General features: G+C 39.3%; 1 protein-coding gene across 1 annotated transcript; it reads left to right on the top strand.

The window, feature by feature from the left end:
• LOC135363401 (rho GTPase-activating protein 20-like) lies at nt 1-26,381 on the top strand. Its single transcript, XM_064583948.1, has 11 exons — nt 1-44; nt 1,065-1,232; nt 6,881-7,030; nt 9,500-9,541; nt 10,179-10,263; nt 14,365-14,442; nt 16,674-16,740; nt 19,267-19,455; nt 22,738-22,913; nt 24,298-24,459; nt 26,200-26,381. Exons 1-11 carry the CDS (start codon nt 1-3, stop codon nt 26,311-26,313), a joined length of 1,275 nt encoding a protein of 424 aa, XP_064440018.1. The 3' UTR covers nt 26,314-26,381.

The following is a 26,381-nucleotide window of genomic DNA, read 5'->3' as shown; positions in this document are numbered from 1 at the left end:
ATGAGTAACTTCAGCACCAGCTTCGTGAAAGGCTACTCAGGTTCGTAAGATTCAGTGCCGCTGAGCTGAAGAGAGCAGGGTTTACATTCTCGGAGGAGACACTTTCTTGGCTCCACGAGAGAGAATTTTCCCAGGTCTATGAAAATATTTGTCCTATTTATGAAAGAACTTTTGCATTCTGTTCAATTTAGCTGTTTTACCTATGATGACCGAAAGTCCTATCAGAGCTCAGTCAGAGCTCAGCCAAGTAATAGCTAAACTCTTGTGTTTAGAAACTTTTTGATGTTTCCAGTATTTTTGCCGATCTTTGAGAATTTTTCCCCCAAGTTTGAATATTGATTTAGATAAGATTTAGGTAGATTTAGATAAGTAAATTTCCAGAATCTTCAGTTGTCTTCATTTTTATCTTAACATGAAAGCAAATTGTAATTAATTCTTCACACACACACCGTATCATTTTGTTTTATATTAGGCCACCAATTGTCCTGTTTGTTGTTGTTTGTTTGCCTTCTTGTAATACACTCTACCTCTTGATCCTCCCCTTCCTAAAAGCTCATGATTAGCTTTGCTGCTTTCTCCACCCCACGTCTAAGTGTTGGCATGCCCAAGGGCTTTGTCCTTGAAACTGTTCTCCATCTGCATCAATTCACCAAGTGACCTCATCTCTCTCTCCTTTTTTAAAATATTTTGTTTATTTATTTGAGAAAGAGAGCATGTGAGAGAGAGAGAGAGAGAGAGAGCTCAAACAGGGTGGAGGGGTAGAGGCAGAGGGAGAAGCAGGCTCCCCGCTGAGCAGGGAGCCCGACGTGGGACTCGATCCCAGGACCCTGGGATCATGACCTGAGCTGAAGGCAGACGCTTAACCGACTGAGCCACCCAGACGTCCGACCTCATCTCTTTCAATAGCTTTCTATAACTCAGCGATCCCTGAATGTGAGCTCTGGAGCTCTGCTTTCGGGGTTGAGACTAAATTTTGGTGTTATGCGAACCTTGACATTTAGCATAAAACTCTATTGTGTATTTGACTAGTAACTAGCTGCTCCGTGGTGTTTGGTGGGTTGCAGGAAGAGCTCTTCTGTTGAGGTGGATGCCTGCAGCAAAAGCACTACATCATCTGAGGGTGCCGCCCATACCCTGCTTATCCACGGCCCCGTCGAGCTCAAGAGAGGCTGGAGGAGGCAGAAGCGGCACCTCTTCTTATTCAGCGATTTCTTGCTGGTGTCCGATACCAAGTATGTATACTAAGCAACGTGCCCTTGTGATGATCACGAAGTTACATTTCCATTAACCCTTACCATAAGAAGACATGACATTTTTTTTCTTTTGTTTTTGCCCATGTTTGGATCCTTCATTCATTCAACAAGTACTTATGGAGGTCTTGTTTTGTGCCATGCCCCCCTCCCCCCCCCCCCTGCAGAGAATACAATAGAGAATGTGACAAGCAGTGTGTCTCTTGCCTGGAACTTACAAATGACAAAAATAAGAGGGGTAATTATAGATTGTGATTAGTGCTTCTGATAGAAAGTAGACAGGGGGCCGTGTGGAGATGATGGGAACGTATGAGAGAGGGGTAGTCCAGGAGGGTCTCTCCTAGGTGGCAGCACTGAAACTCGATCTATGGGATGAGAAGCAGCCACAGTCCTAGACAAGGTGCCTGAACCTTCTAGGCTGAGGGACCGGCAGGCTACGTGGGTGCAACCTGACCCCTGGGGGGAGGGGCTCAGGAAGGCTGATTTGATGGGAGCCGAAAGCATGGGGCATGCTGGTCTGAAGGTTTTGCCCAGGTCACCATATTAGTGATGAGTAGAGTCTACATTTGAAATTAGGTCCGTTTCTTTCAAAGTACAGGCTTTTATTCTACGTGTGGTGCTGCTGTTTCTATTATTTCTATTTTTCTGAATTTCATACAACATTCCATGAACACCTAGATTCTCTCTCATTATTGAAATCAACCTTTCCTTTATGTTGAGTAAACAACTCCAATCTGCTTGGTATCTGGTAAGAAATAGGTCAGAATGCTTAGTGAACTGAGAAATGAAGGTAGTGTAGCTGTCCAAAAAAAAAAAAAAAAAATCAGAGGCAAAGACAGAAATAGTAAAATATATTTGAGATGAGTGATATTGCCTACAGATGTAGCCTTGGAGGTGGTGATGTCATGAGGAGGACAGAGAGAAAAAGACTGTCCAGGTCCTGGCATGAGGTCCGTATGACGCACTCTGCTCCTCCTGATAGAGGGCCACATCATTATTTTTAAAAAAGCAGACTAGTTACCATTCCCTTTATTTAACCAAGGTGAGTACAGGAGACTAAAATGTGTGGGATGCATGCTGGGGACCACACGAGGAGCATTACAGATTCCTCGTGTAATTTCCCCACAGCCCTCCAAGGCCAGTATTGTTACCATCCACCGACTGCAGAAATGAAAGTGGGGATGGAGGAAGTCTCAGGAATGGACCTGTCATCCACAGGGAAATGGTGGGAGAGACTCCAAGCCAGGCCTGCCTTCATCCCAAGGCCACACTCTTCCTGCCACACCATGCCACACCTACTCTTGCATGCTCAGCCCGAGACACGCTAACAAACAGCAAACTCCTTTCCTGCTCCTTGGGACCTTGCAGACCACTCACATTCGATTTATAAGGGGAACAGGTTGTCCTTCACTTTGTTTTCATCTTTGTAATTATTATAGCACTTAGGGAGAGGAGAAGACCTTTCTTTTCTTACTAGAGCCATTTATTGTCCTGGATACTGCTTACCTCTCAGCGGGTTTTACAGAACCTACGGTGTTCTGCTGAAAAGATTTTATATAAAGGCAGTGTTCTTTCCCCATGAGAGAACTGCATCCTTTTAAGAGCTGAATTTTTTATTTTGATTGGTTCACTATTACAAAAGAAGTGCAACATTTTTCCTCTTCACATATTGCTTTTGAGATAGGTCTTTGTGTCTACGCAAGGGTTTTTATGATGTGACAAAATCTACATCAATGTATTTAATAATGTTCTCTTTAAGAGACTCAGCTCCTGAAAGATTATCTTATATACTTTTTACATCCATTTGGAATATTAGAAAATGTAAGTGATCTCAGGCACTTGAATTTGGCTTCTAAAACCAAGGCCCTTGACAGAGAGAGAACACAGATTTTTGGAAGTCCAAGTTCGGGACACCATCAGGGTCAGGTTCCCGCGAGAGCTGTCTTTCTGCGTGCAGATGGCTGCCCTCTCGCCTATGCCCTGTGGGGTTTCCTCAGCGCCTGCATGTACACACACACACACAGAGCTCTCTCTCCCTCTTCTTACAAGGGCACCAATCCTACTGGATTAAGCCCTTACCCTGATGGCCCCATTTACACTTAGTTACCGCTTAAAAGCTCTCTCTTCAAACATGGTCATATTGGCAGAGAGGGCTTCACGGTAAGACTGTGGGGAGCAGTGGGGGAGGGGACACAATTCTGTCCCTAGCAGTCACGAGCAGCACTTCATGCTGTGGCCGCGTACAAGTTTTTGCCACAGTTTTTAGAAAACGACCATGAGAACATTCCCATAGTAAACATTTGGGTATATTTATGATCACTGTGAATATTGGACAAGTTTACATTTTTTTTTTCTAGAAGGAAACAACTAAAAAGAAATAGCTCCTGCATTAACAACCTTGTTTCATCCCTGTCATCCTTGTTCTTGGAGGATTGTGTTATGCCCTGAATCAATCTGTTCAAATTAATCATCTGAATTTAGGGCCTACGTTTTCCAATTAGCCATAAGAAGGGGTTGGGGTGACCCAGGTTCTGTTTTACCTCAGCTCACCTGCAGGCTTCAGCTGGAAACTCTCATCTTTAGGTTGACGCTATAGAAATTAACACAAATTGGGTAAGTAGTTGACTAATTGCTACCTCTGTATTCTGTCAAAATTAGTGAATTTTAGTTTGTGTGTAATAATAAAAGGAATTTAAATGTTTGTTTCTTCACAAAGAAATTATATTTCTCTAGTCGTACAAGATGTTAATAATAGTGAAAATTGTTTGGGGATTCTTTTCATACGCCTTCAGAAATTTCTCAAGAATTGAGGTCAGATGGAACCTTCCTTATTACTTTTGATATTCATTAGAATACTAAATAAGTTATTTTTCAAAGAAAATTATTACTTTATTTTTAAGAACAGTATCTGCTTGATAAATATTAAGATATTAATACTAGTAGAGGCCCATGAAGAATTTACAAAAAGGAAGGGACTGAACTTAGTTCTTTAGACATCACATCCCTCATATGTAGTTATTAAAGAATATAAAATGAAACAAAAAATGAATTTAAATTAGGTCAAAAGATGAAGATGACTATTAACTCATTATCCGTGAAATTACAAAGAATTACTTACAGAATATAACAGGACCCCCACTCCCAACATCTGTAAAAGGATACCCCTATCTTAGAACAGGGGAAATCCCCCTAGAATCCTGTAAATTTCCACAGTGCACTGGGGCTTCCCTTCTGGTATAAAGGTTGAGGTAGCAGAAAGCAAGAGTGATATCCATCATGTTAATACAAATATAATAAAGGACTATTTTTAGAAATAAAAACCACAGTTCTTTCTCCTCCTCAAGTCAGTTTACATTAGATTAATACTTTCTAATTTCTACTGAGATAATCCAGTTGGGTCAGTGATTGAGAGTGAAGAAATGCAGTAAGACCCTAGAAGAATCCACTGAAGTATGAAGCTTTGTTGTAATAAACTTTAAATATTTCCAAGCTAGTAACCAGCTTTGTTAATATAATGTCTTGAGATTTATCCTCTCACTCCCCAGATAATCCAATGAGAAAGCCTGATGGCTCTGGGGACCGAAGTGAGGCTGAGTGAGGGTAGGAAACATGAGAAGGGTAGTTCATGGAACGATAGGTCAGCAGCCACAGAGGCCAAGTGGTTACAAACATGGGCTCATGAGTTAGGCTGTCTGGGTTCAAACTCTCTTGCCTTTGGCAATTTAGTTGACCTTTCTGTGAGTTTCCTTATTTGTAAAATGGAGCTAATAAAGACCACCTAGTGTAGTTGTTTGAGGATTACATTTTTTATATTTGTATTTATAAAATATTTAGAACAGTGCTTGGCATATGATAAGTGCTCCAAATGTGATAGGACAGTCGAAACCATGCTCTGGGCTTTGGGATAACTCCTTGGTTTGGAGTAGATAATCTTGGTGCTTTCTTGAACTAAGGAGAGAATTACTGAAATGTCTTTTTCCAGGTCAATGTATTTGGAAGTTCCCACACAGTACCTTGGGTGTCTGTATACACACAGATACCTACATTAGAAAAAAAAAAAAATCTTAAAAACCAACAGATATATGTCTATCTTTCCCATTAGCCATATATTTTTACCCTGACAATGCCTTTGGAGTTACTATCTAGAAAAATGATTTTATCTGATAATCAGACATCTGATATCTGATAATGATTTTATCCGATGACTTTATTCATTGTGTCATAAACTTTGAATCTAGATTATCCTTCAAGTGTGCGTCCAGCAAAATTATTTTTATTTCATAAAACCCATTGGAGAGTCTTAGCTTTAATTGTTCCATGAATCACTGGAGTCACAGGGATTTTTGCACATGAGGTGTCTTTGATCTCATTTTAGTTTAGTGTTTCCACATGTGTTTCTGAATAGTAAGGAGTTCCAGAGTGGTGTGTCCAAGTTCCCTAAGCATCCCTCAGAGGGCTTATAACTATTTAAATCCCAAGCCCACCTGAGAGTTAAAGTTGTGAATTAACCAAATCAATCAATATGGTGGTTTTCATGTTAGAGATCAAAGAAGATTAGGCAGAAATTGTCAAAAAGCAATTTCACCACTGACAAAGTTGATCACCTTCTGACTCCTCAGAGAAATGGGAAGTATCCATCACTCACATATAAGACCTCCTGACCGCTGATCTGGGATTGATTGATGGATGGATTGATGATTTTTAAATTGGGCTCAATCTGTAGGCTAACAGTTTTTCAGTTTTAGCCATAATCTAAGGGAAAATGATATGGATAAAATTTTAAGAAGGGAAATTGAAAATAACCTATGCTTTAAAGGCTAGAAAGTATTTTTTTTTAAAATTAAGGTTGAAAATAACTTTTAAATCTTTCTGATCCCCCCCCCCAAAAAAAATCTTTCTGATCCAAGTTTATTTTTTGTTCTTGGTTTGTCTCTCTCTCTCTCTTTTTTTTGAAGATTTATTTATGTATTTATTTATTTTAGAGAGAATGAGCGTGAGCGGGGGGAGGGGCAAAGGGAGAGGGGAAGCAGACTCCCCACTGAGAGGGGAGCCTTACATGGGGACTCGATCTCAAGACCCTGAGATCACCACCTGAGCCGAAACCAAGAGTTGGATGCTTAACCGACTGAGCCACTCAGGCACGCCCCCTGGTTTGTGTCTCTTAAGCAAAAAAATTGTATGACTATTTTTATAAATCGTGTATCAGGTAGCTTTGTTCAGCCCCTCAAATACTTTTTGAAGTAAGCAAGTCATAAATGAATAATTAACTATAATAATAACCATAAAACTATATATAATAAGAAACAAATTCTAACAATAATAAATGAATTAATGGTTTTCTTAAAAAGCTCTGGAATATATAGTCTTTACTCAACACTCAACATTCAGAAAAATGGCCACTTGCTGCCATTTGAGGAAGTGTTTTCAGGGCCTTCCTAGGGCCAGACTTCGCTCAACACACACTTTGTAAAGGTCATGTCACCATTTGCTGTGCTGGGCACAGAGGGTAATAGAGACAAGGGAGGCATGCTGTGCCCTGGAGCAGTGAGAACTGGTCTCTGATGAGCACAGCTGTTCCCATAACATTTATGAAACAAACTAACAGAGGTCTTGTTTGGGTATCTTTCTAGGTATAAGAAAAAACTTAAGATAAAAAAGAAAATACCACTGAACACCATGTGGACTGCCAACTGTATGGACAGAGTGGAGGATGCCAACATCTGTGCTGGGAGGTCCTTTATCCTGGGCTGGCCCACGGTGACCTTTGTGGCCACCTTCAGGTAAGACCGACCGTTTGGTCTTGTATTTACATGGGATAAAAAGAAAAACATTTTAATCTGATTATATGTCAAGCCAGTGACTCCCTTTTTGACTTCCCATAATGACACTCATTTGCCTTGTACTTCCCCCCAAAAGGTATGTACAAATGGGAGCAAGTAGATAACATAGAGTGGGAACTATTGGAGTAATTTCTTTTGGTTTTGATCAGTGGTTTTTCCCATGGGCTCTAGGAGCCACTTGAGGAATTGGGTGTTTTAGGCATATGGAAGGAGAATCAAGAGAGTGAGGTTCTAGAACCCCTCTCCAATATCCTGCCCCCTAATTCCCAGGGGGTATGTGTGTTTCTAAATCACTGGCATATTTTTCTTGAGCAAGTACTATTAAAGAGTCCAATTAAATTTGAAAAATTGCTCTTATACTCCCAAGGTCATTCCTTTAAAAATAGTATGGAATTATACAAATAAATTAATCATGTCATTGAATATGAGGTTGCCTGAATTGCTGTGTACTGATTATCTTAGTTGGTGTCTCTAGAGAGGTGACCATCTAAAACAAAAGTATGATTGCATTGAGTAGAGGTTAGTTGTGCAAGACACATTCTTAGGCTGACACGAGGATGGGGAATGTGACTCTCTACCCCGGACATCCTGAGCAGACACTCCTGAGTTTACAGGGGTGGTGCAACACTTACATCTGCTGTTTGAAACAACCACACCCCAAGTCTCATTCTTGTGTTGCACAATGAGTGTTCATCACATGCACTTAACACCCTTCTTTCTTCTCCTCACCCCACTCCACCAAAATGTCCCACGTCATCACAAAGGGAAGACAACGAAAATGTTTACAAGTTGTTAATTTATTAAGCCCTATAATGCAGCGTTGACTTAAGGAGAAATTTTCAAAGCTTATTGGGAAGAAATATGTATTTATATGCTCTCCGCATGTCTTCTTTTCCACGACGCATTTCTGTAAAGATTCTCAGTTCCTCTTGCTTCCTGTCTTCTCCATGTTGCAAATGGAAGGAAACAGTTTCAATTGGGAATGTATAAAGTCTTTGACAGGGGAGTTTCCAAGAGACTTTTTTTCCCTAACAAGCAGGAAAATGTGGAAGCCAGGCTTATACATGTTATATTAGTTAAAAAGCTGTGTAAACATATAGAAGGCATTTATAACAATTCCTGGCACCTAGTGCTTTTGCTATTTGTGGTTATTACTGTTCTGCAGATCAGCATGGCTAACTAGAAGCTGTGTCCATGCGCATAGGCAGGCTGGGACGCTAAGTGGGCGTTCCATTTTCCAGATGGGACAAATCCTGAAACAGCGATGGAGGGGTTGGGGAGCAGTGTTGCTGGGAGGAGTATAAAATGTGGCAGCCACTGTGGACAGTTTGATGGTTCCTCAGTAAGTCAAACAGAATTACTATACGACCCAGCAATGCCACCCCCAGATAGATACCCAAGAGAAACGTAGGTCCACACAAAAATTGATACACAAACGTTCATAGCAGCATTGTCGACAATAGCCAAAAAACAAACAAACAAACAAAAGTAGAAACAACCCAAGTGTTTATCAACAAATACACAAAATATGGTACAGGAGCTAGAAACAGGAAGGAAGGAAGAGTGACTGCTTCGTGGACACAGGTTTGCTTTTGGGTGAAAAAATGTTCCAGAACTAAACAGTCACGGTAGTTGCACAAAACTGTGAATGTACTAAAGGTCACTAATGGTCAATTTTATTTTGTGTAGTTTACCACGGTAAAAAAACGCTAGTAAGTGGTAAGGCCATGTATGCATGAGGCTTAAAACATTCGCAACTTTGGGTACTAAATGCTGTGAAAACTTTAGTTGAGAAAAGACTAACCTTTAGTAGTTTAGCACTAGCTGGATCGATCTTGCTCAGAGGATCACAGTAACGAAGAATGTTTTCTAGAAACTAATTTAACACATTCCAATCTGCTATGTGTATAAAGAAATAAAAATATTACAGGTGTTTCTTCCTAAAAAGCTATTCTTGTTTCTGGGCCAAGATAGTTCCATCCAAATGCCAAATTCCTTAAGTATGATTTAATTTGAATAATAATGTTCTTTATATCTGAATAGCACTTGCAGCTGCAGGAACACTCGGGGTATAATTAACCCTTTTCCAGTTCTGGAAACTGAAGATCAGCGCAGTTAAGCAAAGTGCCCATGATCACATAGCTTGCATCACATAGTTACAATTAAGTGTTCAGATTCAAAACCAACTTTTCTCCCACTTTAGGATCTACTTCCCATTGCTTTAATACGCTCATAAAAGAGTGGGGTCCCTCCAAAGCGCAACTATGAGGACAGTATGATATTAACACATGCATCCACATCCTTAACAACTGGCTGCTGCTATTTTTTTTCTGGAATGGTGATCTTATTTTGCTAGTATAAGTATTGTATGTATCTTAATTTTTTCTTCCCATTTTTTTTAAATTGCAGTTCTTCGGAACAAAAGGAAAAATGGCATTCTTTCCTTCAAAGGTATCTTGTCACTATACATATTATACATCTTTAACCCATGAGAAAAGAATAAATCTCTTCAAAGCAGTGCCCCCACACACTATGCTTCCCCTACTTAGTAGAAATTGTTAGACTATCCTCAAATAATTTCTTATTTAGATGTACCCTGGCTGCTACTGCAAATAATCTGCTCTTATTTACATGCACATATTGCTTATTTTTGATGAAATTCTGGTTATCACTCTCATCTTCCCCTTCTCTCAGACCTAATGATTGGAGCTAACATTATTCTCAAAAGATACATATTAAATTTTCTTAAGTGCAATTTACTCTCCTGAGTGATGCTCAAAGCACCTTCTCATTCCTACCCTTGAAGGTGCTGGGCCCTCCAGTCTAGGCAGGAAAGCTTTGATGACTGGATCCGCTACTCACATCTTACATGACAAGAGCAACCTGTTGTTTTCTGAGTCATGTCTTACTTTCCTGAAATAGTTTTGCATGTTTTCTTCCAACCCATAATTTGATGTTGCTGAGTTTATTTACATGCATTTAAAAATAACAGAGTATGTTGAAAATTTTAGCCACATAGATCAATTTGAAAGTAAGCTAATAGCTAATTCATCCTACTCTATTTGGGGTTATTATTGAATTTGATTAGGTACATCAATCTGGCCAAAGAGAAGGACCAGCCCAAAAGCATTCCTCTCAGAATCTTCACTGAGGACATCAAGAACTGTGCCTGTGTAAGTGTTTTTAAGACCAAAAATTAAATTCCATGTTCCTGATTCAGATAGAATGAAAGAGATGGAGATGGAGATAGAGAGAGGGAGGGAGGGAGAGATGGGGAGGTAGGAAGGAGAGAGCAAGAGATAAGAAGAGAGAGAGTATTTAGAAAAGTACCATGTGGGAAAATGTATTTTCCTGTCTACACGTGTCTTTGTATACATAAAGAGTGAATCCTAGGTAATATGAAGTGAGAGGAATCCATGCCACAGTACTTAAGCATGAAAAGAATATTGCATGTTAAATATCCATAATATTTCCCTGGTTCTTTCTAATAGCAACAACACTGGCTTGTAATAAGGTGATTTTCACATGCAGGTATTTCCTACTAGAAGTAAACATTTTTTCCCAATGGTTACTACTTATGTACAGAATGGTTTGGATTGTTTCCACAGTTCTCCACCCTCCCCCCATTGACGCTTTATTTGGTATAACTGTAAACTCACAGAAAAGTTGTAGGTATAAAAATAAAACAAAAAACACCCCATGCACCCTTTACCTAGATTCAGCTATTAGTAACATTTTACTCCACTTGCTTTATCATTTATTTTCTTTCTCTGTCCCTATTATGTGTATGTTATACTTATTTTTGAGGGTCATACAAATGCCATGGCCCTTTATCCTTAAACCTAGGTATTTCCCAAGAATAAAGATATCCTCTTATATCACCATCACACAGTTATCACCTTTAGTAAATTTAACATCGGTGTAATACTTTACTCTGCCTTCCATGTTCCCATTTTGTCAGTTGACCTCAATAATGTCTCCTTTCCAGTACAGGATCTACTCAAGGGTCAGGTATTTCACTTAGTAGTTATATCAACTGCAGAGGGGTTTTGAAAGGTCTTTTGATCCAAGGAATATCAGGGTTGAATTGAGCTCAGAGGGATGACACTTTTAACGGATCAGCATATTTCTATCTCATTTTCTTTTGGCTGTTGGGGGAAAAAAAATCAAACCAGTTGCCCATTCTTGGTATAAAATTTGATTTCTGAAATTGTAGTGCAGTAGCCAAGACATTTGCAATGATGAACAAGATACTTTGGGTATCTTTAAGTGACATTTTTTTTTTCCTGTTATACTTTACAGTAGCTCTAGGTCACACAAAATAGTATTTGAAGGTGGAAAAAGGGGTAGTTATTCCTGGCCAAAGCAAAAGCCATGCAAATATTTTGATTGGTTTCTAAGCACCAGGTAGATGCATTGCATGAAGGAGATAAGGCCAGAGGGTTCTCTAGCAGCAGAGCACACTCTTGTCTCTGCCTGCTTTGATTTCAGCTGTGGCAGTGGGTTGCACTCAGAATTTTCCATGGAAAATTACCTTGAAATCTTTAAAAATCAACTTTATTTATGTATAATTTACACAAAATAAGCATTTCTAATGTTCTTCACTTGTTCCTGAACATCCAAGTTTCCCTCTAACACTGTTTTCATTTCATCCTAGAGAGATGATCCTTAGCATTTCTTGTGCAGACCTGGTGCAAACAGATTTTCTTAATTTCTCTTATCTGAATATGGCTTTATTTCACACTCACTCTTGAAGGATATTTTGAGGGATGTAGAATTTTGTTCGCAAACTTTTTCCTTTCAGCTCTTTAAAGATGTTCCACTGTCTTTTTGTCTTTGTGCTTTCTGATGAGTAGTCTGTGATCAATCAAACATTAATCCCCTGTAGGTGATTTGTCATTTTTCTCTAGCTGCTTTCAAGAGTTTCTCTTTATTTTTGGTTTTTAGCAGTGTGGCTATGAAGTATCAAAGCATGGTTTTCTTTGAATCTGTCCTATTTGGCATATTCTGAACTTCTTGAATTTATAAATTTAATTTCACCAAATTTGGGAAATTTTGATCATGATTACCTCAAATATTTTCTTCCCCATTTTCTCTCTCCTCTCCTCCTGAGAGTCCAGTTATATGTATATTAGACCCTTTCATATTGTTCATAGATCCCTCAGACTCTTAATTTTTTCAATCTTTTTTTCCCCTTTTCTTCTTCAGACAGGATAATTTCTATTATCTATTTTCAAATCACTGACTTCTTTTTGTCATCTCCATTATGCAATGTAGCCTAGTCAGTAAATTTTTTCTTTAAGATATTTTTCAGATAAAAAATTTCTGTTTTTAAATATTTTTCGTTTCTATGCTAAGATGCCTCTTTCGTTTATTGTGAGCATATTTTCATTTGTATCATTGAGCATTATTGTAATAGCTGTTTTTGGCTAACAGTCTGAACATCTAGATCATCTCAGGGTTGGCTTCAGCTCTTGAGAATTGATCACATATTCCTTGTTCTTCATATATTAAGTAACACTTTGACTCATATAAAAAAAAAAGTAACATTTCTTTTTCTTTTAAATTATTTCAAAAAGCAGCTTATTTTTCTGAAGTCATTTGTTTACAGAGAGCTCTATCTACTGGAATTTATCTGTTTTGGAGAACCTACAACATGCAGGAAAATATACATACATCTCTGGAATTACTATTTTGAACATAGTATGTTCCTTATACCATGAAAACCATTATCTTGCAGACCAGATAAATTAAAAAGTGATTATTAGTATTTCAAAAGAGATTTTTTTTTCTTTAAAAAGATTTCATGGGAGGGATGCCTGGGTGGCTCAGTCAGTTATGCATCTGCCTTCGACTCAGGTTATGATCCCAGGGTCCTGGGATGGAGTCTTGCATCAGGCTCCCTGCTCAAAGGGGAGCCTGCTTCTCCCTCTGTCTTCTCTGCCTGTGGCTCCCCCTGCTTGTGCTCTCTCTCTGACAAATAAATAAACAAAAATCTTAAAAAAAAAAAAAAATTTGTGGGAAACTTTTTAAGTTGTACTGAAAGGCTTTCAGACATCTTAAAAAAAATAGCAGAGCCATTACTTCTAACTAAATTTCAAGCTAAGACCCAGTCTTGAATCCTCTAGACAATTTAACATAGGAAGCCCCTCCTAGACAATTTAACATAGGATATCCTTGAGTTTGGGTGCTCTGAGTCCTACTGCTAGGTTCTGAACACTTTTTTTTATAATCCTTAAAGCTCAAGTAGTTTGAAATCAATGAACACTTTTGTTTATAAAAGTTCGATTATCAAGCAACTTTTGGGCCATCTGTCATATCAAGCAATTGCATTTCAATTCATAAGAAGAAAAATACAATGAAAGAACAAGTTTCTTTTAACTTTGTTTTTAATATTTTTAAGGACTGTGAGTGTCCACTTCTGTTGCTTGTCTTCTTCATGCACTGTTTCTCAAAGAACACAGGCCTCATTGCCTAATAATGTTATAAAAAGTGTATGCGTGGTTGGTTACATATTGTCCTATTTTAAAATGTCTTTTGGAATTCGGGTACTTTTATCGATATCATCTCAGATTCCTATCCATCCCTTTCAGATAATTTTCAATAACTGTTTTCCTTGTTGTATGGAGCAGTTTCTCAATATAAGGTGTGATAGAGAGATATTATAAGTAACTATTCACTGTCAGAGTTGCGAATGGAATATAAACTTCTAACATTTTCAGTCTCATTTCCTAGACTCATTGGTTTTATTTGTCTCAACAGATTTCAACAATGGAAATCTTAGTAACCATGATGACACAAAGAAAGTATTGACTAAATAGTTTTTTTTTTTTTAAATGTCTGTCACAGACGGTTCTTATTCTGATTTTGCTGAAACTGAGTATGTAATTGCGAAGAGAGAAAAGTATCTAGCTCCTCCTTTTTAAACTATCTCCCCTCTCTATTTTGGGAATAGCCTTATGGAGCTGAGGGTCAGTTCATGTCCCCTCGTGGAATTCTGTTTTTCTGTTTCTTGCTTAAGCTGCTATATTTTGTAAGCCACAAATCCTTGAAGGGAAATATATGTTTCACTGAAATGTTTCCTACTAGCTTCATGTTATGTAAAGAAATGAAAATATAATCAAGGGTGTGTGCTCTACATATGCTTTACTTTGTCATTAACTGAAAACAAGCTTTGCCTTTAGAGTATGGATAATAATTTGACAATAATTATTTGGTCACCTGCTTTAAATTTTTAAAAATTTATAGCAATTTTTCTCATTTCTTTTTTACAGTCTGTAACTGTAACAGTAACAAATTCAGACACAGTGAATGACATTATCAACATGTCACTACCAATGCTAGGAATAACTGTAAGTACCCTTGCAAACTATTTTTAATTTAAAAACCATCTTTGACTTTTGAGATTTGTGTGTGTGTGTGTGTGTGTTGTGTACCTCCCGTTATAAGACAGCTGATTATTATACATATCATAGTCATATTTTGTCCCCCAGATTTAGAAATTGAAGGCAGCAAAGCTATATTATTAGCCTATACATGGGTGCTCTTCTTGTCTTCCCATTTTAAATTTTCTGCGAATTCAAAATCATAGCATAAAATTGGGCTATAATTTTAGAGTGCTAATAACAACATGCAGTTTATTGTATATATTTTATACACAGACAATAAAATATTTCTAAGTTTCTAAATATTTCCTCCTCTATTGGACTCTTCTGTCTGTGTCTTCATTCCTGATTCCTCCCCATCCCTGTTTACCCTGGTCATCACCCAAGGACTCAATCCCAGTTAGATGAATCCTAAATTATATGTTTTGTTGTACATTTTGACATAAAGACCACATGGCTAGAAGCTACCTCCTCTTGATGCAGTTCCTTGGGATGAGGCGGCTCACACCCCTTATGAACTGGTAAAGAGGACAAGTTCTGAATAAGACCATGATCTGGGGGCAGTTGCGTACATATCACTTTCATCTTGTTTTGGTTTTAACGGCCTGTTCCTTTATGTTTTGATGGCGCTGGTGTGAGTTGCTGGATTTTTTTTTTTTTTTTTTTTTTTTTGATGAAAGACATGGACATATTTGAGGATGAGGTTTTCTAAGGGAAAAGAGAGGGAGAGTGATAGTCAGATGGACAGAACTGAAGGGAGCACTTGTAAAGCACAGCTTCTTATATAAAATCCTCTATAAATGCAAAAATGTCTTGCTATTATGACATGACATAATTACAAGATTCTTACTTAAATTCTGTCTGACCCAATGGTATAATAAAGCCCCTTAAAAATTCAGGGCAACTGGAATTTAGCATAAGAAATCAATGATTTCTGTACAAACAAAATTTAATAATATATCTGAAATAAAATTGAATTTATATGTACTGAGTAAAGCACATATCTACATTGATTTCTAACCTGTATGATATATATACCCTAAATAGGAATTAAGTCTTAGACAGAGAGTGAGTGGTTTTAGGGATGAAGTTGAGGAGATTGATTAATGATGAAGCTCATTTTATTTCATGTTTGTGATTTTCCTTTGCATAAAGTGATCAATCTCACCACACAAAGAATTTCTGTTTTAATGAAGAATTGGGGTTATTTGGCTTTATGTATGCCTGATTTAAGGGATTCCAGCATAGCATTTCCAAACCCTACCCTACCTTACTAGCTCTCACGAGTTATTTGCAATACAATTTTGAGCAGATTTAGCTATGTGTGTGTGTCTGTGTGTCTGCGTGTGTCTGTGTGTGTGTCTGTGTCCATACCTATGACCTTTCTTCATAAGGGCAAGACCATGATTTTTAATCAGGAGTCCAGGTCAAGCATAGTACCTATCACCAACAACTCCATGTCAAACATTTTTTGCTTTAGTCTCCTGGAAGACTCTCTAAAATAGTTCAGCGATCTTTATAATTTAGATGTGTTTGTTTCAAGTAGGACTTCCAGGTTTACTGGGCGGTAATTCTGCTGGGAGTAATTGTTTTCTGCATCTGATATGTTGTCTAGGTTAGAGTCCTTGTTCTTTCTCTCCCTGAAGTGGGGCTTGCCTGCACCAAAGCCAGTGGCTGACTTCAGTCCACTAACTCCTCAAGGCCTCTTGGGCGTTTGTCTCCTTTTGCCCAGGGCTGCGGAACTATTGATGCCTTTCAAGTTACTTTGCTCAGGAATAGTCATAGCAGGGTATATGGCTCTCTGGACAATATGCATGTCAGGGCAGGGACATTTGGCGGCAAAAGCCAGCATTATCCAAGGAATCTAGAGACAGCGGAAGGCAGGACTCTGAGATTAGAAGTTTCCTCCTTAGCGAAGGGGCACAACTGTGATTTCTTAGGCCATGGGCCACCCACACCGTGAGGGGCTGATTGTACTGTGGTTTCCTGGCCTTTATCAAAAATGACAAGAACCTGGGACGGTCCACTGGAGGCTATGAGGGAACAAGTTAACAAGTACTGTAGCTACCTCCATGGACCAAATGGCATTTATACTGGCCCCAATTCTTTCTTTCTGGAAACAGAGAAATGCAAAGGAAATGTGTTCTTCAAGTACTGTGAAAGATTTGTTATGATGCATAGTTCTTTTTGTTTCCAAGGGCTCTGAGAAAGACTACCAGCTGTGGGTGAGTGCTGGCAAGGAAGCGTCCCCACACCCACTCACTGGTAAGTGTCAGGGAAAATCTAAGATGGGATTGATTAGGTTCAAAATTGTAACTCTACATCTCAAAGTAATGGTTGTTCTGTCTTCAGCTTAAATACCCTTAAAAGTGAAAATCACATGCAATATTCACTCTCACGTTTATTAAAGAATTACCAGGTGCTTACTTGTTCCCAGGCACTGAGGACATCTCTTCATTCATCAGCTTAAGGTCTAGTTAGGGAGAGAAATGTAAATTTTTCGTTTCTACTTCATTTTACCTGACAAACGGAGCTGTCTTAAAAATTTTTTTGTTTATTGTTTACTTACTTATTTACTCACTTAGGTATGAAAGCATAGAATTGGAATTTTTTTTTCCCATACATTTATTTTTCATATTCCAGTCTTGAATTCCAGTTCCTAACAACTAAATAGCCTCTATTTTGTGAGAATCCGCTAAAATCCAATCATGTCTCTGAATCCAGGTATAGGTATGTATTTAACACCTGCTCTGTGCCCAGAAGTTTTCTCAGCATCATAAAGAGAATGAGATAATCACATTTAAACTCCTCAAGTCTTCACTGACTAAACTACCTGCACTTTGTTGTTTCTCAGGCTTTTTCCATCACTGTTCTTAAGGTTATTGATAAACAGATTACACCTCTCCTAAAATAGTTATTAGCACAAGTCCTCTAAAAAAAAATCTTTGGATTAGCAAAATTGTTCAGTGCTTACCAAAAATAGAAGGATTAAAAAACAAGAGAAAAAAGAGAGGATCTGTAGCAGACCTTGAAGTATAGTAATGTATGGTAATGGTGACAATGATTTCTGCTAGAAATCTTAGAGCATTCCTTCTTACATGCGTTTTTCAAAATCTTTTTAATAATCCTGTGAGGCGGGATGCCTGGGTGGCTCAGTTAAGTGTCTGCCTTTGGCTCAGGTCATGATCCCAGGGTCCTGGGCTCCTTGCTCAGTGGGGAGCTGCTTCTCCCTTGGCCTGCTGCTCCCCCTGCTTGTGCTCTCTCTCTCTCTCTGACAAATAAATAAATAAAATCTTAAAAAGAAAATAATCCCGTGAGGCTATTACTCTTTTTCAAGTTATCTAAAGAATATTTTCAAGTGATCTGGAAATCTAAATAACCAATTTCTTTCTACGAAATGTATATTCCCAGTCTTAGAATACAGAGAGTCACCAAGGGCATAGCTGAGGAAAAAAATCCCCCCCACCATTTCATGTTTCATATTAATATTGACATCTCTGTAAAAGTCGGCCAACCACAAAAAGGAAAAAAGTCAAATACTTAAATATATTTATTTTAATAAAGTGCATTAATTTAGGTAAAACAATATAGATGATAACTTTTTAGACTTTGAGCAGCTTCACACACCAAGGCAGCTCTAAGGAATCCGGAGAGCCTGTCATTCATGATGATCCATTGGCAGCATTCAAAATGCATTTTTTACCAATGCTCTCAATTCTCAATTGCGGATTATCTCCTGGTTATCTTTGTGATTTGGTTGTATTGCTGTCGTAGAAGCTTCTTTTTCCTTAAAAGAGGGAAGTCACTGTGATTCTTGTGAACACATCACTGACACTGCATCTATGACAGATGAGAAGGAACAGCAAAAGCTCCCCAAGTTACATTCAATAATAAATCAGAAATGACAGAAAGAGAACTTCCATTCTGTTCTTAAAAAATGAGATCCATATCCTATAGCACAGGGTCTTTGAGAATTCTATAGAGAGGAAACAATTTAAAGCATACAAGAACAAAACAAATCACTTGGCAGGCAACTCTCACTGACTCTGGGTGCAGTTTTCCACTCTGTAAACATCGTTTTGCACTTTGCTTCTGGGTTCCCAACACTGTTCAGCCTTCCCTCTGATCATCACCTGGCAGGACTCCCCTTGGAGGAAGGGCAGCAGTGGGAGGGAAGTATAAAGCATAAAGGCAACCCATCCCACTGCCCTTGAGTAGCTCTGCCTCTAGAAATTGACAAAAGGAAATGAAAAAAAAATCTGCTCAACTGACATTATGTGAGAGAGAATAGCAATTCTTAATATATATGTTCAATTATTTAAAAAATATTACCCACCAATGCATATTAATATATTTACTCTGATCCTTATAAGTTTGTGTGAGGGCAAGCATTTCAAAGGATGAATGTAAGGCTCAGAGGGGTCAAGTAATTTGCCTAAGATGTGCAGATCTCGTTAGTGTCAAGGCAGAAACTAGAAGGCCTTAAATATTCTCAGATGGAAACACAGCAAAAGTCAGCATTGTGCAATGCACTGATGAATCTTTGTATTCCAAGTAAAGTAACATGCTTTACATTTTTTTTTCTCTTTTTAAAATCTTTTCCTTGGGCACCTGCTTTCTGCAGGGTGTCTCCAACAAGAGCGAATATGATGCTCACTCAGGAGGCACAGAGTGAGTGCCAGAAGCCCCAGGAGAATAGCAGCATATACCAGTGTGATGCATACACTCATGGGAAGGGGGATTTGATCAGAGCCATCACCATCAGCCTGAATCTATATTTTTTCCATATAGGACATAAACATCCCTATGGAATTAAAATGAGCCATCTTCCATCTACCACACTGCTGCCGCAGACACCAGAGGACTCCATCTCTCCTTCCACCCTCCAGGAGTCCCTCCTTCTGGAGCAGGGGTTCGCAGAGATGCAAGGCCGGTTCATCCTGAAGCCCAGGCACCCGGCGCAGAATGAGCAAGGGAGAGGTGAGCCCCTTCCCTTTCTTCAGGTGTCTTCTCTTGGCTCATGTCTCCACTCTTGCCCACAAATTGAGGACACAGAGCTCACTCTCTCTGTGGGGGGTGGGGAGGAACAGTAGAGGCAAGAACCCCAAAACTGCACAGAATCGAGCTTAGAGAAACCCAAAGGTCTTAGGACCCAACTCACTTCGAGGAAGGTTGTGTGCTTGTTTTAATTCTCCTAGGTAGACTGTTAGCTCCTTTCTCTGTATCCCCAGAACACTTTCTACATATAATTATGTGAGTACACATCTGTGTGTCTTCTTAGAGCACAAGCTGTTTGTGGCCTGGAAACAGGTCTTCCCTATTCCAGGGTTTTATCTAGTATCTCAGGCCATCACAGGATGGAATCAAATGACTGCATGGCTTAGACGCACCTGGAATGGAAGAACTCCAGTGGAGTAAAGAGTTATGGAACTGAATTGGATTTATTCTGGGCTTAGGCTGAAGTGGCCTTGGGCTTACAGTTAGAATTCAAGTCTCAATTCTGCCCCCACTTTCCATGTCTGCTTCAGACACAGGTCAAGGCTGGAGCGAGACTGAATGTTTATGGTCAGGGCTTTTTCATCTTCCTTCTTGCTATTTTTTTCCCTACCATTCCAGTATTCTCCCATTGATATTTTTTTCTCTGATGAAAATGTGTTATTCATCTGAGAAGTATTGGGCCAAAATAGAAAGTATTTTATTGTTATGATTGTTATTCTATAAGCACAAAGTTTCAAAAATTTTATTTTTTAATATTCATACCCTAATTCAAGCATTAGGAAACATTAACCCAAATCTTGCCAGGACTGTTTAAGAAAGAATAGGTTTCCATAAAGTTAGCTTGTTTAATCATTCCTATATTTTTCATGGCTATAGCATATATTTTTATTAGTAATAGAGGCAACATGACCTCTAACAGCAAATAATGTACATTATGAAACATCCAGCTAAGCCTGAAAATACCTTGGAGAAAGTATAGGACTCAATGTGTACTTATTTTCTGTATACTCATAGAGTAGCTAGATATATAGCTTTGTACCAAGGGATACAACATTCTTCTTAAGAGCATTCTTCTTATTAAAGCTGAAGAATGGAATATATTTGGGTAGTTTTAGAAATAATAAAACTAGGGGAAGAGTAGGGAACCCAGGTTGCATACAACAACTCAACTTACATATTAACACGTATCTTCAGCAAATGCATACATTTTGATGTACAGGAATCTCCTCCTGGATTTAAGAATGTGTTTGCTTTCTTTCTTCTCTCCTTTTAAAATGGTAGCGGTATCAATTTCAGAGCAGGAAGAAAGAGCCTTAGTTAAGTAAAGTGGTAGCCATCCTTCATGATTGCCTACCTTCTAGAGGTTGCAAAATCAAATAGAGAATGGGAGTGATGTCTGCTTTGGAGGGGGAAGAGACTGATGTCTAGACTGCCTGAGGCCTTCTGAGCAAGGAAATTACTTTTATCAAGGCTGCCACGAGCCATGCCTTGTGCTGAGTAGTACATTACATTTAGTTCAACGAGTTGTAGGCAGCAGCATTTATGTTAAAGTTAAGCAAACCAAAGCTTAAGAATTTTTGAGTAATCTAACTAGGTGGCAGAACCAGGATGCTTCTGGTTCTTAGATCCTGGTCTCTCTGGTCAAGTGCCATGAGTGTTGCCACCCACGTGAGTGGATACGGTGATGCACTCACTACATCCCAGAGAAGCCCAGTGGACAGGTGTTTATGGGTGTTTGGTGAAATGTTGCTCATTTGTTTATCCTTCTACAGCTTGGCTCCTCTGTGGACTTTTAAAGAATTCAGTTATTTAAGCAGATTTTATAAGCAAATGTTAAGGTATCTTATAAGGAAAACATTCATAGCTGAGCAGTAGAAACTTTCAACTCAGCTTTTCACTGCAGATCACCTTTTCTTTGTAAAGCTCTTCTTCTGCATTCCTTTGATAGGGAATGTTGGGTAATTCAAAATCATCTCTGGAAATTGGGGATAAATCAGGCATTCATAATCTCTCATTGTTTTTCTTTTTGTATGTTTTCTTTCAAGCCTTGTACTGGTATGGTGTATATACATGTATGTTTGAGTATGTGTGAGGAATTGGGTGCAATTCATTGTGGATTAGACTCTTTTCCGTAAATATCAAACATAATTTACAAAAAAAAAAGTCATCTCTGGGTAGCTTGGTGGGGTATCACAAGAAAACACAGTCACCTGGAATCTTACCACATAGCCAGCATGTAATGACTATTTCCCAAGAACCCTGAATGCAGGGAGTCATCCTTGGGGATGGCCCAGAGCAGAGACACCAGAGGCCACCTGAGAAGTGGGGTCAGGCGGATCATGTCATGAGAGGCAGATCCTTTTGATCATAGAAAGATGAGCACTCAGGGGCACCTGGGTGGCTCAGTCGTTAAGCGTCTGCCTTCAGCTCAGGTCATGATCCCAGGGTCCTGGGATCTAGCCCTGCATTGGGCTCCCTGCTCAGTGGGAGTCTGCTTCTCCCTCTCCCAATCCCCCCCTGCTTGTGTTCCCTCTCTCGTTGTCTCTCTCTGCCAAATAAATAAATAAAATTAAAAAAAAAAAAAAAGTTGAGCACTCAGAAAGCCAAAGAGGAAACTTAAGACTGGAAGGAGACTCACTGTGAAAGCAGATGATTAACAAACTCAGCTTGATTTGAATACCAGATCTTTTGAGCTTTTAAAATCAGATCTGACACTGGATGAATCCACTAATCATACTTACCAATAGGAAACAAACAACAAGTTAAGTGCCTCATGATAAAGCACAACGGGCAGTAGATGGGATTGAAAGCATTGACACTAAGTCTGATCAAGTCTCTAGGTTTAACCATCAGTTTGCAGGATCTGGGGAACAACTGTTAACACCATAAGAATGCTATTGGCCAATTTCAAAACATGGAAAATTCTACACAAAAAATGCCTCAGTTTCCCTCTTCTAGCCATTGCAGTGAATGTACCGTAGAATGGGAATGGTGAAAATAAGGTTAAGCGGGATGGCTGGGTGGCTCAGTTGTTAAGCGTCTCCCTTGGGCTCAGGTCATGATCCCTGTGTCCTGGGATTGAGCCCTGCATTAGGCTCCATGCTGGGTGGGAAGCCTACTTTTCCCTCTCCCGCTCCCCCTGCTTGTGTTCCATCTCTCACTGGCTCTCTATCAAAAAATAAATAAAATCTTTAGAAAAAAAAAGAAAAGAAGGTTAAGCGAATAAAACAACAACTACTACTACTAATCTCACTTCTTCCTTAGATTACAGGCAGAAGACAGTTAAAAGCGGTTTTTTCAGAGACTGGGCCTGTTGTCTCGGCTCCAGCACTAGCCAGGACAGCCAGTGCACAACCCCACCTTCTTCAAAGCCAGGACAGCTCTTTGGAGTTTCCCTCATGGATGTGTGTAATAAAGACAACTTGCCCTTCCCAATCCTGGTAGGTCATCTCCTTTTGGTCTTCTATAGCCCTTCTGAGGAGGGGACACTCTGAGAGGCCACGTGTCCTCATCCAAATCTATTCCCAAATGGAGAAGTCATTAGACAGCCCCTGGCTTTGGCTGAGAAGCTCTGTTACTGTTATTTCAAAGAATAGAATCTGATTTAGGTCCTGCAGAGTCATGAGGCAAATACAACAGGAAAAGACATTCTCCATTCCACTTGGGTCTTGTTTCCACAAAGACATGCGGAGGCTTGTTCAGATCAGTCAAAATGGACTCTGTGTATGTGAGTCTCTGAGAGTCCACCTCATCTTCACACTCTCCCCTCATTGCCTTCCTGAACTCACATGAGTCTCAAGTCTCCTTCAGCAGAGTCTACTCAGTCTAACAACTGTAAACATCTGACACGAGCATAGACTCATCCTCTGGCAAATAGGAATCTGTTAATCCTAACAGAATATGTCAAATGAAAGCCACAGAGTTTGGCCTGTGTTATCTCAAACTGCTGTAGTGAATTGTCAGTGTGGACATTGACTGAGTATTCGGTGTCTCTGCAAGCACTGTACGGGATGTAGGGAACGTTCTGCTAGCTATGAAGAAATGAATCATCTTAGCTAGCATGTTACCTGCTAGCTACTACCCCAGGTCCTTGCATCACAGCAAATTTAGAGGGTAGCTAGGATTATCATCCTCCACACTTCTTAAACGAATCAGAAAAGCCTCAGTACAGGATGTATGTGCCCCAGCTCACACAATAGATAAGTAGCATAATAGACTTCAGATCCATTTTATTCCCTGAGTCCAGCCCTTATTAAGATTCTACACAGCAGGGAGAGGACATGAAGATACAGCAAAAGACAATGAAAGACTCATGAGAAGGGAGGGTAATCAGAGAAAGAGAAGAGAGTTTCTGAGCCTGACTTTAAAAGAGGGAAAGAAATAGAACAAGTAGGAATGGAGTATACACTCACTTAAAGAGAAATAAACAAATGGGAAATGTGTATTTCCTAAATAGACTTCCATACTTGGGGGAGAGCATCTATGTAAGGCAATAATGAGAAAAGAATGGTAAAGTAGGAAACGGACGGTGATTGTGCAAAGGCCTTGAAGCAGAGAATTTTGATTTAAGAGTGGAAACTCAATGGAAAGGAAAATCTGCTTAAAAGAAGTGTTTAAAATGTTTCAGTGTATGACTGTAAAATGGATATATGGGTAGAAAGTATATAGAGAGACACTGAAAAAAAAAACAATCTAAATTGACTTTAGTCCTTTCAGCTCAAAAACAGTGTACCATTGCATTCCCCTCCTCTTTCAAAACGGAGGCAAGCTTGAGCTCTGCGTTTGGGGTATGAGATGCGATATAATTTTCTTTTCTTCCTACAGGATATGCTTTCCTTTATTAATCAAAAAGGGTCACTCACAGAATGCATCTTCAGCAAATCACCCAATATAAAATCAACCAGGGTCCTAAAGGAGAAACTAAATTCTGGGGTCAAAGTGGACCTGTACAGCGAATCTGTTCATGTGGTCGCATCCGTCTTAAAGGTAGGGAAGGTTCTAGCATTATCCACACACGAGTAACTGAAGCTATGATTGGTGTCTTTCATCATGACTGCTCAAGAACCATAATGGGCATAATAGATTAAGAACCTGACAAGCTGAAAAACGCTTGACAAAATCAAAATTTAAGGAAGCTACTTTAGGAGTTAAAAGCCCCATATGTTAGAAATTCTTTCTGTTTTCACCACACACCGCCTACCCTGCCTTCACTCCTGAAGTCGCCATGCAAAATACTAATACTGAAATGACTACTAGTCATGATAATAAATTTCAAAATACGCACTGACACATACACACTGTTTACCCATGCAAACATTCTCACCACCCTCCTAGTGAAGTCAAAGTTTCCAAAAGAAATAGAACAGGGAAAGAATTTAATCCATCCACCTTGGCACTTATGAACAGCTCTGAACAACCCTATGTTAACGTAGTAATGACTACAGTCTTAGAATCTCAGTCACATTTGGTCTTCCCTTGTCCCCCGTTAATGTTCGAAGATGTGATCAATAGCAAAGTCCAGAAATGACTTAGGTAACCACTCCTACACTGCGGTCATAGTGATATCCAGTAGTAATATACATATAGGCATCAGGAGACAGGAGAAGAATGCTGATACATTACGTAGCAAGATGAGTGTTGCCCTCTGTAAGGTGAGCACATGGAATCGATTTTCTAGCAAGAGTTAGGAGGTTCCGGGTGCCTGGGTAGCTCAGTTGGTTAAGCGACTGCCTTCGGCTCAGGTCATGATCCCGGAGTCCTGGGATCGAGTCCCACATCGGGCTCCCGGCTCAGCAGGGAGCCTGATTCTCCCTCTGACCCTATCCCCTCTCATGCTGTTTCTCTCTCTCTCTCTTTTAAATAAATAAATAAATAAAATCTTTAAAAAAAAAATCATTAAAAAAAAAAAGAGTTAGGAGGTTCCTTCCTGATTCGGTGTTATAAGCACCGACTAGGAAGAAGGTATGCACATGTGGGCATAGTGCTTAGACATTTCTAAAGTTTTCTCTTCCTGAAGTTGATGGATCTTGGTGGAGAAACAGACTCTGCAACTTTGGCCTTTATAATATCATGTCAAAAAACTGGGAATGGACCTAATCTAGAAATGAATCTATCCTCAGGACCTCAGTGAGTCTACTATTAGACTCTCGACTTTTAGACAGTTAAGAAAAGGAAGAATGAAGCAATTGTGCGAGTAGCTTTCTTCCAGGGAGCACACATACCCCGAGTGAGAACACCTAGTTCTTTCCTAATATGTGTGCAAGAGCCCACCTGTTTCTGTTTCGATTGTTTCAGGCCTTTTCTTGCTAGAGTTAAGAGCTAGCACTGTGTCTAAAACAAGCAACATGGGTAAGCGTATTTCTGTCCAAGAAGCTAATAGGATTTAGGATGGTCTATAGCCAGACCCTGTCAGTTTGTGGTACTTTGCAAAAAAAGCACACAAAGAAAATAAGTTCCAGATGATAGAAGGGAGCTTTATCTTCATTTCTACCACAGCCTAAGCTCTGCTTTAATGCCTCTAACATTTAGGGGGAGAATATCCAAGCACCTGATGCTGCGTGTGCAAGTCAATGGAGAGTCAGAGCCAAGCTCCGTGTGGGTCCCAGTTTGGGTATCTGTGAAGGAAGTGGGGGCTGAACTGAATTTTTTAACTACATATTTTCTCTGTAATATTTCCAATACATATTTTCTGTAATATATATACATATTTATTTTTATCTCCACAAGTATTTCCTAAGAAATATCCCAGGATGTATATTTTTGTCTGATCTCTATGACAAATGGCTCGGTGTTATTGATCAAGGGAACGAAGAGGAGAAGATGACTGCAGCGCGGAGGTAACGATGCAATAATTACTCTACTCTGGTCACATCTCCAAAATACACCCAACATACTATTAGGAAAACATT

The sequence above is a fragment of the Mirounga angustirostris genome, unplaced genomic scaffold (assembly GCF_029215605.1).
Source record: "Mirounga angustirostris isolate CCGP_5_RB_7025 unplaced genomic scaffold, mMirAng1.0.hap1 SCAF_174, whole genome shotgun sequence".
Lineage (NCBI taxonomy): Eukaryota > Metazoa > Chordata > Mammalia > Carnivora > Phocidae > Mirounga > Mirounga angustirostris.
Note: the sequence above shows the minus strand (reverse complement) of the source record. Positions and strands in the feature narration are given on the sequence as shown.